Here is a 16,382-nt window from a genome sequence, read left to right on the forward strand (position 1 = left end):
ATGGCCCTTTCCAAAATGATCACTGGGTAAGCCAGCAATCTCATAAAACTATCACACTATCTCCCAGAGAGGACGATTCTTTGTTCTTCTACACAGTGTACCCAAGAACTGTGAGTGATATACGTAGGTCTATAAATTACCAGGCACACATGCTAGCAGATACATGGCCTATAGCTATTCTAACACAGTGAGCTTGAGGCAGCCCAGTCATAAACAGAGAAAAGGGCATTAAAAAGTCATTTTCCAAGGTCTGTTAAAAATCTGAAAAGAGAGGATGTTACATTTTGCACCTTCCATGAAAAGAGCAACTTTTCAAATTTTAGCATAGAGTCAGGGCTTTTTTAAAAAACTGCTTTCAGATGTCAAGGCAGATCTTTTTCAAGTAGACTTACAGGGTCAGATTCCCAAGTAGGCAGAGTATTTGCTGAGTGGCTGGTAAAGTAGCCACATTCTGGTTTGGCAGTTCAAGGGAGCAGAAGGTCTGACAGGGTTAGGCAGAGAGGCCAGTTGTAGGTGGAAACTCAGGGCTGTGCCTTGCCATTGACTAACTGGGTGGCCCTGGCTATCACAGATGTGCCTTTGTGTAGGCAGAAAGACCCATATAAATCATCAGCCCAGAGCTACTTCTTCCTTCTCAACAGTAGAAATAGTTCCCTGCTAATCAGAGCAATGCACCTTAAAAATAGAGCCTACAAACAAATGTCAGTGATGACATGTTAAATCAAATATCTCAATCCCTCCATTTGCAAAATGCTGTTTAAGCTAATTACTTAATGAAGTGTTAGGAAGACTTAGCATTCAGGAATTCCCAAAACATACCTATAGACATGTGAATTTTTCTAACATTTTTAAAAAGTTACAAGAACATACTTTTTTTAGTTGATGTTCAAGAACCTTCAGGTAACAATTTACAAGATTTTTTAAAGCTCGTTTAAGTGTAGTAGAACTCCACTAAAATACATAAATGGTATCTATCCTTCATATTAATGAAAAAAACTCAATGCAAATAAGAGAATTTCAAAACGTTTAAAAAAAGCAAAATACCACCTTGGAAGGAAACTTCTGGAAATGTAAAATTTAAGTTCTTGTTAACATGATTTAAAGGATGTAAGGAAAACAATCTCCACAAAGGTATTTTTTTTTAAGATTTTATTTATTTATTTGACAGAAAGCAAGACAGAGCACACACAAGCAGAGGGAGTGGCAGGCAGAGGGAAAGAGAGAAGCAGGCTCCTTGCTGAGCAGGGAGCCCACGTGGGATGCGATCCCAGGACCCCGGGATCATGACCTGAGCTGAAGGCAGTCATTTAACCAAGTGAGCCACCCAGTGCCCCCCAACAAAGGTATTTTAAAGAAACTCAGAAACTATGAATTTGGTTCTCATGCTTTAAAATCAGGCAAAGATTTGTTTATTCTCCCTAGCGTCAAAGTGAAATGACTTTAGTAATAAGGAATATCCTTAAATTATTTGCTAAACTTGGAGCACATATCTAAGTCATTCAAAGGAGAACAACCCTATATGAAAAGGATATAGGGTTTTGACATATGACTCTAATACAAATTTATCCAAATGTATCCATATGTATCCATATATATCTACCATGTACCTGGTGAGAAAGACCCAGAGGACACCTCAAGCTTGACTTTTCTCTGGTAGAGGCCAGAGCAGATCATTCAGAATGGACTGCTCTAGGTGACAAGCCAAAAGACATTTGGCTGTGACTACAGAGAAATACCTTTTGGCCTTGATTGTAACATGAAAGATGAAATGATAAGGTATTTCATAAGTAATACCACTAGAGACCACCATTCCCATTACCACGTGCACTAATTTTAAAGCAATGCCTGTGGTTATGATTATCTCTTTGATGGTCTGTTAATAAAAAGAGAAATCTAAGTTCAAGTCTAAATATTTTATAGTGAATAAATGTTTGACTAAGATGGAGAGGATGAATTATGCTGTAAAAAAAAAAAAAAAAAATCCAGCCAGCTCTGAACATGGAGCAAGTGCTTCCTGTTGAAGCTAAAATGCTTCCCAAACTGGGGAAGAATTTAGGAACCATCCAGTTCCACTGAGGATAGTAATTGGCTTTGGGACACCTGGGTGGCACAGTCAGTTGACTCTTGAGTCAACTCACAGTCACAGACTCTTGATTCAGCTCAGGTCATGATCTCAGGGTAATGAGACTGAGCCCCACGTTGGGCTCCATGCTCAGTGGGGAGTCTGCTTGATATTCCTCTCCTCTGCCCCTCCCATGCATGCTCTCTCCCTTTCTTGCTCTCTCTCATATAAATAAATAAATCTTTAAAAAATGATAATTTGCTTTGCTGTCATTTGTCATTAACATGAAATAAATTGACCCATCTTGTGAAGTGACTGTTCACTAAAAAAAAAAAAAAAAAAAAAAGGTCAACTTGGGGAAAAGAAACAAAAGTCAGTGACCCGACTAGCCAAAGAAAACAAATTAGAAAGGAAACTTTGTTGTGGAGTCCAGTAGTTGTTTTGTGTTTGGCTGGTTTTTTCCTCCAAATTCTAGAAGACATTCTATATCATGAGATCTTATGTGACATATAATGGACAATTAATCATTCACAAATTCCATCCTAGAGAACAGTTCACTATAACCAATACAAATTTACCAGAGGTGAATGGCCTATTCTAAAAGTAGGAAAAACTTCTGTTGGCCTTCCACACAAAAGAGTCAGTCTAGGAAAAGGCCACATTCGTAAAGACCTCAAGTCAATAACACACATCAGCCATGAACATGTAGAAAGGGAATCACACATACTCAGTGATACCAATTGCCTTTTCCATTAACCACAAGAAATGAATGAATTCCTCTATCATTTTTAGTTGCTGTAATGTAACTATAGGATCTTTACCATGATCATTAACTATAGAACATTTTGCCGCCACCACACACACACACAACTCATATTTAAAATGCATCATATTTTCTTGCCATTCCTCAAAAGGTTGCTTTTCATAGGTAGAATCATTAATTAGTTCTGCTATCTGATTTCATCAGCACCCCCTGCTTTTGCCAAGAGAAGGACAAAGTTTGATATTCTCTCTGCTCTATGGCTCAACAGCCACTGACCAAAACATAACATTTACCAAGCTGACACTTCTTATTGGTAATTTAGATACGCACTGTTTTTCTTGTACAGAAGAACTTCAAAGCAGTTTGACTCGTAGTTGTCAAAAGTTTGTCTGACTTTCTCAATGGTCTTCTTGTCAGTCAATTCTCCATACATAAAACTGGGAAAAAACAAACAATCCACTTCAGTTCTATGTTGCTTTTCAAATGCTACATAAAATCACATAGTTGTCTCTTTTGATTGAGTATTCAAATATAGTTACAAAATTAAATGCTGCTCCCACAAAACAAACTAAATTATTAAAACAATGTTTTAATCATGACTGCTAGGAGCTAGGTTTAGAAGTTATTTCAAATACACACACACACACACACACACACACACAGAATCATCAACCTAAATACTTCCTATAGGCATGATTTTCAGTAATTATGGTTTAGTTAAATAACACCAGTTTCCCAACAGCACAGTTCAAATTTCAGTTATCGTAGAATATTGACTGTAAGTAACTACATAAAGTATAAACTTTGCTGTTGGCTCCTGAGCCTACAAATCACTAGTAAACAGTAACTAGTAAACTAGTAAACAGACATCACCATCAGTAACCAATCACATCACTTCTTTCAAAGCCCCTCAGTCTTGGTCACAGTGCCTCTGTTATTCAGTTCATGCACAGACCCAAAGCATGGAGTTATGCTGCCTCCTTGGCTCTCAGCAATAAACCCAGGTGACATTTTACAAAAATGGATAATTGAAAGCAGGCATTAGCCATCAAAGATTAAAGTCCAGCAAAAAAATGAGAAATGATAATGTTCAAAGGGACATTCAAATTGAACATAAATGAAGGTATAGATGAAACACAAGACTGTGGCAATGTTGACACTGTTGACACTTGAGAGACTCTAGATGTGAAGCCAGAGGAACTTAGAGAGTGTGAACTTAGCAACATAAATCGGGAAAGCAATTGTGACAAAGAGGATCAAGTTTTCCCAGAGGAAGTGAAGTCAGTAAAAACACTTCACATTAAAAGAACCACAGGAGATAGTTCACAATGGTGAGAGTACAGGAATAAAATAGTTGTGGTTGATGCAGACTGATGGAGGAGTATGAGCATTTACTAAGAGGGAAAGAAAAGTTCTCTTCATGTCATGCTATATTATGAGAAGGCAGTATGATTCAAATGACTCATGATAGTTTTTTACAAAGAGATGAAATGCTTTAATTCTCAATGCTTCTTGAGTTCTAAATCACAGTGTGCTAAATATGAGTTTTAACATTATTTGCATTTCCTTGCATTTATAACCAACAGTAAGAGAGTTTTTAATGTTTTGACAGACACTGGTAAAGGTCACAGAATAATCACAAATCTTTCCACTGAGTTTTAAGATTATATTGGTTTCAACTTGCATGGTCTTTTTTATCTTCCCACACTCAAGGATATGTGAAGAGTCCATGTTACACATATAATACATCAACATTCTCATCAGTTACGAGTATTTTCTCAAGACGGGTGCAGGTATGGCTAGCAGGAGAAAAATAATGGTGAGAAGTTGAAGAAGATATACACTGTTGCCATGGGTGAGGGAACATACAAAATATAGGTTAAAGAGTGAGATTCTACATGCCCCCAAAATCTCCCAATGTTTGAAATTATCTGTTTTTCTAAGAGAACCTCCACAAAAGTCTTGTTATCTACAAAACAGAACTCAGTCAAAGCCTCTAAGACTCCACTCATGAAGCTTCCATGGTTACCAGTTGTGCATCTGGTTTTAGATACATAGTTCTACTAGTTAGCATAACTGTCCACCAGAAAAGAAAACGCAGCATCTGCCAGATACCTTGACTAAGTTTCTGAAGGTTCAAATCTATCTTTGTTACTGGTTTTCTTCCAGTTTCAATGAGTTCACATATTGACCAGAGGCTAATCCAAATGAGGTAGGGCCTAAAGCTTATACAATCTTAGGGACCCTCTTTAAAGAAAATAATATAAAATTATAAAAAAAAAAAAAAAATAGGCAGGACGCCTGGGTGGCTCAGTGGGTTAAGCCACTGCCTTTGGCTCAGGTCATGATCTCAGGGTCCTGGGATCGAGCCCCGCATCGGGCTCTCTGCTCAGCAGGGAGCCTGCTTCCTCCTCTCTCTCTGCCTGCTTGTGATCTCTCTCTGTCAAATAAATAAATAAAATCTTTTAAAAAAAAAATTAGGTAGAGAGCTTTGGAAGACATCCACTCAAGGGAGGGCCCCTGAAGGTTGAGATTCATTATCCTTATGGGAAATCCCCCCTGAATGTATCAATTTAGAAAATTTACAACAGGAAAAGCATGGTTGAATAGCACCCCCCCCAAAAAAAAACAACAAAACAACTAGAGGATTCAACAGCAATGCCATATCACAAGCAGAAATTACAGAGTCATGGCCCATCTTACAATAACTCCAAACTACGCAACTAGAATTCTAGAAATTAAGAAATAAAAGGAAATAGATAAAGCTTACCAAAGGCTGCCCAATCCACATCTGCATTGTCAATTACAGTATTTATATCTTTTATTAAAAAAGAAAACTTTCAGGGCCCCTGGGTGGCTCAGCGGGTTAAAGCCTCTGCCTTTGGCTCAGGTCATGATCTCAGGATCCTGGGATCAAGCCCCGAATTGGGCTCTCCGCTTGCCAGGGAGCCCGCTCCCCCCATCTCTCTGCCTGCCTCTCTGAATACTTGTGATCTCTGTCTGTCAAATAAATAAAAATCTAAAAAAAAAGAAAACTTTCATTGTCATTATAACAGTAAAATAAGCGAGAGAATCTCAATAAAATGACAGATTCTAACTCCATAATCTCAGAGCCAGACTCATAGAGGAAGCCTCTGGGTCTACCTATAAGAGAGCACTGAAAAACCCTTACTTCTGCCAAAGCCTGAATTCCAGCTCATGACAATTTCATGAAAATCTCTTGAAGGCATCACACTGAAACTAGAATTACTCAGTTAAAGGCACCCTCCTTGTCCTCCAAAAAATAAGACACTATTTTAATACTGTTGGTATTTTTTACAGATAGGTGACCTTTTTAATCAAACAGTTTTCTTAAAATGACTGTTATTTTTAATCTAAAGACTTGTTAGTAGAAAGAAAACATGAAGAATCAGAAAAAAAAAAAGTTAGGATAACTAAATGTTTACAGTCTTAAATGGAAAGGAAAGAAAAACCATTTTACCCCTGTTAGTAAATGTCAGAGCTCTATGGTTCAATAAACTAAAACACAATGTCCACAATTGGCCAACAGGAAAACATTTAAAAAAAGAAAGCATCTATAAAATAAGCAATTAAGATTTAAAAAATTCTTGAAAAATTAACTCTAATAGGATTTAAAAATAAGTTACAACTTAAATTTTAAAAAACTATCGGAAATTGATATGACAATACCACCTAATAAAAAATACAACACAAGTCTGATTCAGTGAAAATTCTAAAGAGAAGAGGAAAACAAGAACTTTTCAAATAAAATTTCTTTTCAACTCTAAAATTTCTATAATATATTCTTCTCTAATTTAGCTCTCTAACTGGTAAAATTACCTGTCCTAATAGAGGCACTTAAAAAAAAAAGGTTATTACAATCTGAATACTTCCTTAAAAATTAGTCTCTTATTTCTTATATATTTCACTCATATTTTTCATTTTAAGTTTATTAAACCAAATATATGTGACAGAACACATATGTGAAGTGGTAAAATGCAGCAATAAAAAATATTTCAAAATGAACTATAAAAGATGTTTGAAATGTATTAACCATCCTTCCAATGAAAGTATTTCCATCTGAAGTTGTTCAAACGATACTAAGTCAATGCTTCCACACAGTTTATGAGAATGACACATTTGTTTACTTGCTCAGTTATTTTACACATAAATGTTGAGTGTCTTTATCAAGGTTCCCAGCAGCCTGACTCCAGATGGCTGAAGCTCAATGCATTCTTTGAATGGTTTATGGAATTTGAAGGATACCAAGATTTAGAAATGGTAACCATCAGGCTTTAGAAACTATATACCCATATAATAATTTTGCACATTTTTTTATGTATACCCTCCAGGAATACATAATGGGAATATAAAAAAATTTTCAGAACTTCAAATTGCTCTTTTAGAATGCCAAGCTCTCCTTAGAGTAATTATAAATGACTTCTATAGCTGCACTGTTATCTTATTGGAAAGGAAAATAAAATTAAACGCTCAGAAGCTATCTATCCCCACTATAATATTGAGTCGTCATGATAGAACAGAAGACCACCAGACCACTTACAAACTGCATAATTCATGGGCAAGACATATAATTGCTTTGACCTTCAGTTTCCTCATCCATAAAATGATGATAATGTTCATATACCTCAGGGTGAGGGTTTTAAAAAGATAATGCACATGAAGTCACAAATTATAATGTGCTGTACTATGGCTGAATTATGACTGGAATGCTTCTTATGGCTGGGGTTAGAAGAAAGCCCCTCCAGCCCACTACTCTCTAGCTCCTCTACAATTCTAGAACAGGGTTTGTGCCAAGCTTGCTAATGGGCAGTGTCACTGTTTCTTAAAGAGATATGTACATTGGGACGCCTGGGTGGCTCAGTTGGTTAAGCGGCTGCCTTCAGCTCAGGTCATGATCCCAGCGTCCTGGGATCGAGTCCCACATCGGGCTCTCTGCTGGTCAGGGAGCCTGCTTCTTCCTCTCTCTCTCTCTACTTGTGATCTCTCTCTCTGTCAAATAAATAAAATCTTTAAAAAAAAAGGGGGGGGGATATGTACATCATTTTGGGCATCTTTTTTTTTTTAAGATTTTATTTATTTGAGAGAGAGAGCACAGATGAGTGGGATTAGGGGGAGAGGGAGAGAGAGAACCAGACTCCATGCTAAGCAGGAAGCCCAACATGGGGCTCGATCTCAGGACCCTGAGATCATGACCTGAGCTGAAGGCAAGTGCTTAACCAACTGAGCCACCCAGGGCGCCCCTGTGTGTCTTCTTTCTTTATGAGCCCAGGAGGTTGAGGCATAAATCCACTCACGGCCTGCTCCTGAATATTCTGGCCAGTTTTCTCAACACATAACTGATGGTCCTGGGAATAAGGGACCACCATAGGACTGGCCTATGCTAAATCCAGCTTGCCTAAGCACTGGGCAGTACACCTTTCATGTATTTTCTACCCTAGCAAATTTCTAAGGACAGGTGGCCTTGGTTTATAGCAGGATTTACTTATTCTTGGATCCCTTGTTCTGCCAACAAAATCTCACAAACAAGCCTCATTATGATACCTACCAGCAAGGATAGCTATAAATGTTGACAGATTTCCAAGGGAGAAAGGAACCTTATAAACAAACAAACAAACAAACAAAAAAATACAACCTATTCATGAGTTCTGCCAATCTATCTTAATCTGCTAATAGTCAACAAAGCTCTTGGACTCAAACACCATATTCAGTCACCACAAAAAGGATATTGTCTATAAGCTGTAATTCACAGGCTAGCAAATGCTTCATCACAGAAACCACACAGATTGGCTTAATGCGGTTGGTAAATGTGGTCTCTCGCTCAGTCAGCCACAAGAATAAAATTAGAAGGGGGGGGTAGGGGGGATGGATGAGCCTGGTGATGAGGAGGGCACGGATAGCATGGAGCACTGGGTGTTACACGCAAACAATGAATCATGGAACACTACCTAACTAACACAACACAATGAAAAAAAAAAGCTAATGGGAGAAGGGGCTCAATTGTATAGAGCCAAAGGGTCAAAAAGTAAAAAGCCTGGGAGAGGTGGACTAAGAAGGAAAATTTACAAACAACACAGCTTTCAAAATCTGTAAGAGGTAATTTTGGAATAAAACAAGGCATTACTTTATACATTGAATCGTAACCAGAAGGTTTTACAGCCCATTAATTTATACAAGCTTATAAGGATTTAGATAGAGTCATAAATGGTAGATCCATGGCATGTAATTAACAGAAACTAGGGAGAGCATTGGACATCTCTAACCTTTGGAATGTAACATCACTGAGGCACCTCTGCTCTCAACACTTTCCCTCGGTGCCACTGTGTGAGGCAGAGCCCTCAGCCAAAAGGAACCGGAGTGACTGACATCCATCATGTGTAATGTGTTCCCACTGGCTGAGATGACCCTGTATTAATAAAACTACTTATGAAAGACATCCAGTAAAGTGCCTCGTAATTGCTTCATTGTGTCATTGATGGCTTGGATAAAGGATTATTAATGAGCCTCCCAGAGGAGGGGAAAAATGTATTTGAAAGCACCTATATACTCCAATCCTCTCTACCTGTATTATTACTCTTCTCACCCTTCTAAAAACAAACAAACAAAAGCAAACAAAAAATTAAAGGGGCTCTTAAAAATCTCAGGTCATTCAAAGGTAAAATACTCAAGTGGTTTCTACCTAACCTATGATAGCATGTCTCCACGTCTTGAGATAAGATCAGAAGCTTTTAAATACCCTCCCCCAAAACCTACAACCTCTTTTAAATATGTAATATATTTTGTGTCCTTCAATAAATAACAAAACAGTCCAAAGCCTTGGAAACACAATTACTTGACAGTAAAATGGGCTAGATTTGAAATTCCTACCAATCCTGAAGTGTCTAGACTGTTTTTCAATTTTCAGCCAAAACAAAAATGAGATGGTACCACACATCACATTTTTAAAAATAGAAATATAAGGTCACCTGGGTGGCTCAGTTGGTTAAGCACCCTACTCTTGATTTCAGCTCAGGTCATGATCTGAGGGTTCCAGGATGGAGCCCCCAAGTCAGGCCCATGCTCAGCATGGAGGATGCTTGTCCCTCCCCTTCTGCTGCTCACCCAGCACCCTCCCTCTCTCAAATAAATAAATTTTAAAAAAATGTTAAGTATATACTATTGTGTACTATTATGGAGTACAAGGATGTAAGAAACTAGTCACACTCCCTCGTAGCTGCTGAGAGTGGAAACAGAAAGGTACTCTGGACAGAAATTTGGGAGCAGTTAATCTACACATTCTGCCTATATTCTACTATCCAGCAATCCTATTTCTGGCTACAGGGACAGATGATTTTTCATAGGGGGCCACAAGAAGATGTGCATAAGGCTATTTGTTGAATGCAGCAAAGTGTCAGAAGTTGGAGTTCACAGCTACTAGAATGGATAATAAAATAGAGGGCTGGGAAGACAACAGGAGCACTCCACAACATGAGACATAATGAAATAAGTATTATATGGCAATGAAAAAACAGTTCAAAAACGTAATAATGTTGAGTGAAAACAGTAAGAAACTATCAATCTTACTGCATGCTATGAAATATGTAGATTTTAAAAACACAATGTAACATCATTTCAAAAATACACCTATTTAATCAATGGAAGATGAAGCAGAAAGACACACAATAAACACATTATAAGGAATAACTATGGAAAAGGAAGGGGAATGGACTGAAGGGGAAAAGAAATAAAAGGCAAGAAATAAAATAAAATGGAGACTTTGCCCAGAAGGGTCATAATGTTAGTGGGACAAACCAAGGAGTATGTTTAGTTTCATTTCATGCACCTGGTCTAATGGGAGACCAACAGGGAAGGGCAAAGGAGGAACAAGGAAATGGAAGAACTAAATATTAGCCTCTTAAGATTTGTGAAATCCCAAATTAATTTTTTTCATTTTCCCAAACAACTCATATTTGAGTATTTTAAAAGTAGAATATTAATTTTTATCAGTCACTACTCTGACCCATCTAATGCAAGTTGTATAAAAAGATGATTTATTTTTTCCATATATAAAATGTCATATTGTTTCTTCACAGCCTGATGCTCACAGATTTGTAGTTCCTTATTCTGTTGTTTGCTTAAAACTTCTCATTATTAAAATCAGTAAAATTCGGGTGCCTGGGTGGCTCAGTCGTTAAGCATCTGCCTTCAGCTCAGGTCATGATCCCAGGTCCTGGGATCAAGGCCCACATCCGGCTCCCTGCTCAGCAAGGAGCCTGCTTCTCCCTCTCCCACTCCCCCTGCTTGTGTTCCCTCTCTCTCTGTGTCTCTATCAGGTAAGTAAATAAAATCTTTAAAAAAAAAAATCAGTAAAAGTCTGAATTATTTGCAAGGCTATCCTCAGTGTCAAACTAGTTATCTCCAACTAGAACTGCAGCGATTCCAAACATTATAATAACTCTTAGCTTTAACAATGTATTTCTGTATGTGTATAAATTTTTCTTTCCTTTTCTTTTCCTTGTGTGTGATATTCAAAGGTTTTTATAGATTTATACAGGAACTAGAAAAAATCCATATGTAAAAACATCAGAATCAGAATGTAGATAGTGCTCTGTGAAATATTTTTTTTGTTTGCTTGGGTGATTTTTTTTTTTTTTTTTTTTTTTTTGCTTAAAAAATATGTTAGCTTCTTCCAGTGTCTTATTCTTCCAACATATGATTTAGAAAATTAGGCTTCGCCATAATATTTTTTAGCAAACCTACTACTGGACATTTTGACTATTTCTAGGACTTTATTCTTCTTAAAAAATGGTGCAGTAAACAAAATGGGTAGAGTTTAATTTTTTAAAGGGACAAGAAGGCTGAAAAGGGGAGTGCATTAGAATAAATTATGCCTATAAGAAAACCTAATAAGGTTCTGGGGCGCCTGGGTGGCTCAGTTGTTAATCGTCTGCCTTCAGCTCAGGTCATGATCCCTGAGTCCTGGGATCTAACCCAGCATCACTGAGTAAGGAAGGATATTCAGTGGAGAGTCTGCTTCTCTCTCTCTCCCTCTGCTACTCTCTCTCTCTCTGTCTCTCTCTTTCAAATAAATAAATAAAATCTTTAAAAAATGAAAGAAAGAAAGAAAGAAAGAAAAAGAAAGAACGAACCTGATAAGGTTCAACTATCATCTGCTTATGTATCAGATACTAGTCTTCATTGTTCTTTGAAGGCATAAGCTGGTTGCAGTTTTCAGATCAGCAAAACACACTGGGTGTTTTGTGCAATCAAGTAATAATTATTTACGTTAATAGTATCATTTCAGGGGCACCTGGGTGGCTCAGTCAATTGAACAGCAGATTCTTGGTTCAGGTCATGATCTCAGGGTCCTGGGATCAAGCCACAACACGCTTCAGCTCAGTGGGGAATCTGCTGGTGGATTCTCTCCCTCCCTCTGCTCCTCTCCCCAACTTGCATGTGTGCGCCTGTGCTCTCCCCCATAAATAAATTTTTTTTTAATTTCTTTTAAAAAAAGGGGCACCTGGGTGGCTCAGTGGGTTAAAGCCTCTGCCTTCGGCTCAGGTCATGATCTCAGGGTCCTGGGATCGAGCCCCGCATTGGGCTCTCTGCTCGGCGGGGAGCCTGCTTCCTCCTCTCTCTCTCTCTCTCTCTCTGCCTGCCTCTCTGACTACTTGTAATCTCTATCAAATAAATAAATAAAAAATCTAAAAAAAATTATCATTTTGAAAATATCATTTCTAACAATAGTGAAGAAGAACTAGGGGAAAGTTTGCATACTTCTTCCCATGGTGAAAAAGCATAACGTAAAGCAAAGCTCTCTACTCTCTACCCACCTTAAACACCATAACACTTGGGATGAAATAAAATAAACAAAAGCACATCATACAGAAGCATGGGAGACCTAGGTTAGGGTTTACTATAATGCAAGCCAATCTAATTCAACAAATACAAACACAGAACACTGAGCTATATCCTTAGTGCATACAAAAGTGTACAAGATGAAATACCTACCTTAAAGACATTTTTTAAAAGATTTTATTTATTTATATGACAGAAACACACAGTGAGAGAGGGAACACAAGCAGGGGGAGTGGGAGAGGGAGAAGCAGGTTTCCTGCTGAGCAGGGAACCTGATGCAGGGCTCGATCCCAGGACCCTAGGATCATGACCTGAGTAGAAGGCAGATGCTTAATGACTGAGCCACCCCCCCCCCCTTAAGGACATTTACAATCTATCGCTGGTGGTGGGATGGGAAAAGCAGGTCTTTTAGGGGAGATAATATGCTAATGAAACATGCAAGAGTTTTTTTACTGAACCCTTTTGTAGGACACATTGCACATGCCAATGAAAGGAGACTGGAAGTAGAGGCAGATACACAGAATCAGGAAAAGATGGGAGCAAGACTTTACGATATATCCAGATATGAAAAGGAATAGGTCTCATAAATGACTAAAGCAATAGCAATAAAAATCCCAAGGGATAAGGAAAGTTAGTTTAAGGCCAGATGGTGATTCCAAATAATGAACCACAAGCAAGTCAAAGGAGGAAAATCTTGTCGAGGGCATCGTCAATACCTTTAGGTAGAAGACGGCATCTGAAACAGGCATGGCATGATGCTGGGACGTCCACAGTCCAAAGAGGAAATGGATATGGGAGCCTCTACAGTCCCTGGAACTCTCTATAGAGTCTGTTCCATAAGCAACATCTACCATAAAGCTAACCTTTTCCTAACCTAAAGACTTCTGAGACATAAGAGAAGAGAGAAGCTCAATACAGACCTTAACCTCCCAGAACTGAGAACACACACCTCAGTGGCAGCGCCAGCCTGGGAGCTAACATTCACCCAATGGAAGAAAAAGGCATAAAGACATCAATGCTACCAAAGGCAGTTTCTCAATAAGGGCGGGCCACAGTTTTCCATCACTCTTGCTTACCAATTTCAGACCTGGGAGTGAAGATTGAACCTGAAAATAACTTTAGAAAAAGGAGGATTGTGGGAACCAGATAAGTGAAGGAAGAAGATGTTTGAACAAACTATTGCTCACACCTATCTAACGTCAGAATCATCTGAAGCCAATGGGTAAAGGTACAGATACCTGCCCCCACCTCCTACCTTGGGTGAGTCTGATTGAACAGGTGATTCCCAGAAGTGAGGTCTGGGAATGTATGTGGTACAAAACCTCTCCAAGTGACTCCTATGTGTAATCAGGTTTAGACTCACTTGTATAGTATGAAATCCCTAGCTTCCATAAAGATGTAGAATATATGTATTTTTTCAGCATAAATATGTAAAAGACAAATAAATCACTGTATTTCCCTGGGCAAGTCCCTAAACATAACCCTACCTCCGTTTTCTGCTCTGAAAAACAAAGGATTTGGAGTAGAAAATAATTTAGATCCCTTATAGTTCCAAAATAACATGATTTTGTGCTTAGTTAAGTGAGAGCTTTGAAGAAAAATTAACTCAAGGAAAAAAACATCCCATCTGGCCTTACTGAAATATTGTGAAAAAGTTTTCAGATCTAAATTGGTCCCTTTATAGAACTTGCTTTTCTTTTATATGATCTTTTTTCATAATACTCTCTTTAAACTCACAGATATGGCATACTTAAGAAAGAATTGTTATAAATAATGTATGTAAAACAGAATCTGGCATTTACACCAAACAAAATAGCAACGGTACAATGTATCAACATCACAAAATACATATGATTTACACAGGATGTAAAAACGTCATTTTGACGTTCTTTAAAGGTTCCTGAATTATGTCCTACTTGGTTGGGGGCTGTTTACTCTGTTCAAGACAGTTTTAGCAGCTCAAAAGTGCTGATGCTATCAGTGGTTCTCGGACATAGGAGGCTCCTTTGATCACTCGGCACCTAGAATAGTTCATGGTTCATCGCAGATGGTCAAAAAATATTTATGGAATGAATGAATAGATTTACAAATGGGCAAAAATCTTTTTCTTTGCACAAGTTCCCCCCAATGGCTCTCAAACTATCTATTCTCATTGACAATTTAGTCTCTTTAATATTCTAATGTAATTTTTACTCTACAGTTTTTATATAAAAGTTAATAGATTCTGGCGCCAAGGCGGGGAGGTCGACAGTAGCCTTATCAACAAGCAATTCTTGTGACACCAGCTGGGTGTATCACCAGCTAGACCCCAGGACATGACCTTTACCTCCTACCTGCTTGTGTTCACCAACCTTTCTTCCACACTTTTCCTTAAGCTCTTCTTTGCAGCTTACCTCTTAATTCGGGCAGAGAGAGAAACCTCCCCTGCAGCGAAAACAGCGGAGCTGACAAGACCTCCAGCCAGCTAGTCCCACGGACCACTTTGAGCTTAACCCCGGACTAGCGCCTGCGCAGAAGGGCCATGGGGGGCGTCCTCTAGAATGACGGACAACTACCTTCACCTCATTACCATACTAAAATCTCCGCCCCTGGAGGAGCCTCATTTACGTAACATACACTGTGGGTATAGGCGTGCTCCTTAAGGCGAATGCGCGACTTTATGCCCTCCTCTACATATGAAGCTTCCCTATCTAAATATTCATCTTAACCCTAAATAAAAAGAACCCATCCATTCCTGCTCAGGGGAATCACGGCTTTGGAAGCCATTCCGCATAATGACCTTATTTGCTACAAATAAAGTTTTCTTTGTGCCACTACTCCACCTGGTGCAGTTTCTGACTCACCAAAGAATGAGCTTACACTGGTTAGGTCACAGTTGTCGTACAGTTCAACTGAATTCTGACACTGCCTATGGGGAGATAGCAATTCCAGAGGTCAAGGGTTCTGTCCTACAAGACCACCCCCCATCCCCCACTCCTCCACTCCAGACACCATTTGAAAACACAAGTTGTTATTTCTACTGCAGACCTAACAACTACAGACCAGAGGTTTTGCTTAATTTGCTAGGGCTGCACACAGAGCTCAAAGAAATATTTTACTTATTAGATCACTGGTTTATTAGAAAAGGATACAACTCAGGCATAGCTAGAGTGAAGAGATAGATGCACAGGCAAGGCATGGGGGGAAAGCACAGAGTTCCATGCTGTCCCCAGGTGCTCCACTCTCCCAACACCTCCACACGCTCCCCAGCCCAGAAGCTCCCTGAACTCTGTCCTTTGGTGTTTTTATGGAGGCTTCACTACATAGTCGTGATTGATTAAATCCTTGACAACTGGCAATTAATTCAACCTGCAGCCCCCTTCTTTCCCTAGAGGTTGGGAGGGTGAGGAACTGGAGTACAGAAAGTTTCAACCCTCCAATCACCTGGATGGTTCCCCTGGCAATAGCCTCCTTACTAAGGTTACTTAAGGGCTTTCCAAAGTCACCATTAACATAATAAAAGGCACATTTATTGTTCTTATCACAGGAAATTCAAAGGGTTTTAAGAGACCATGCCAGGAGCCATGTCAAAAATCAAATACATATTTCTTATTATAAATAAATCCCAATATCACAGAGAGTATAAGTACAGGAATTTCCCCTTATCTGGGGAGGATCCATTCTAAGACCCACTCCCCCCAATCCTCCCCCCACACCCCCCAC

At 38.8% G+C, this 16,382-nt stretch overlaps 1 protein-coding gene across 1 annotated transcript in view; it reads right to left on the bottom strand.

Annotated features, from left to right (window-relative positions):
* Positions 1-16,382, bottom strand: part of KCNH5 (potassium voltage-gated channel subfamily H member 5) — a 336,334-nt gene that overhangs the window by 288,892 nt on the left and 31,060 nt on the right. Inside the window, exon 3 of the mRNA XM_047739277.1 lies at positions 3,156-3,262. Coding sequence (XP_047595233.1) covers positions 3,156-3,262 — 107 coding nt within the window. The remainder of the gene's footprint in view (positions 1-3,155; positions 3,263-16,382) is intronic.

This window comes from Lutra lutra, chromosome 7 (genome assembly GCF_902655055.1).
Source record: "Lutra lutra chromosome 7, mLutLut1.2, whole genome shotgun sequence".
Lineage (NCBI taxonomy): Eukaryota > Metazoa > Chordata > Mammalia > Carnivora > Mustelidae > Lutra > Lutra lutra.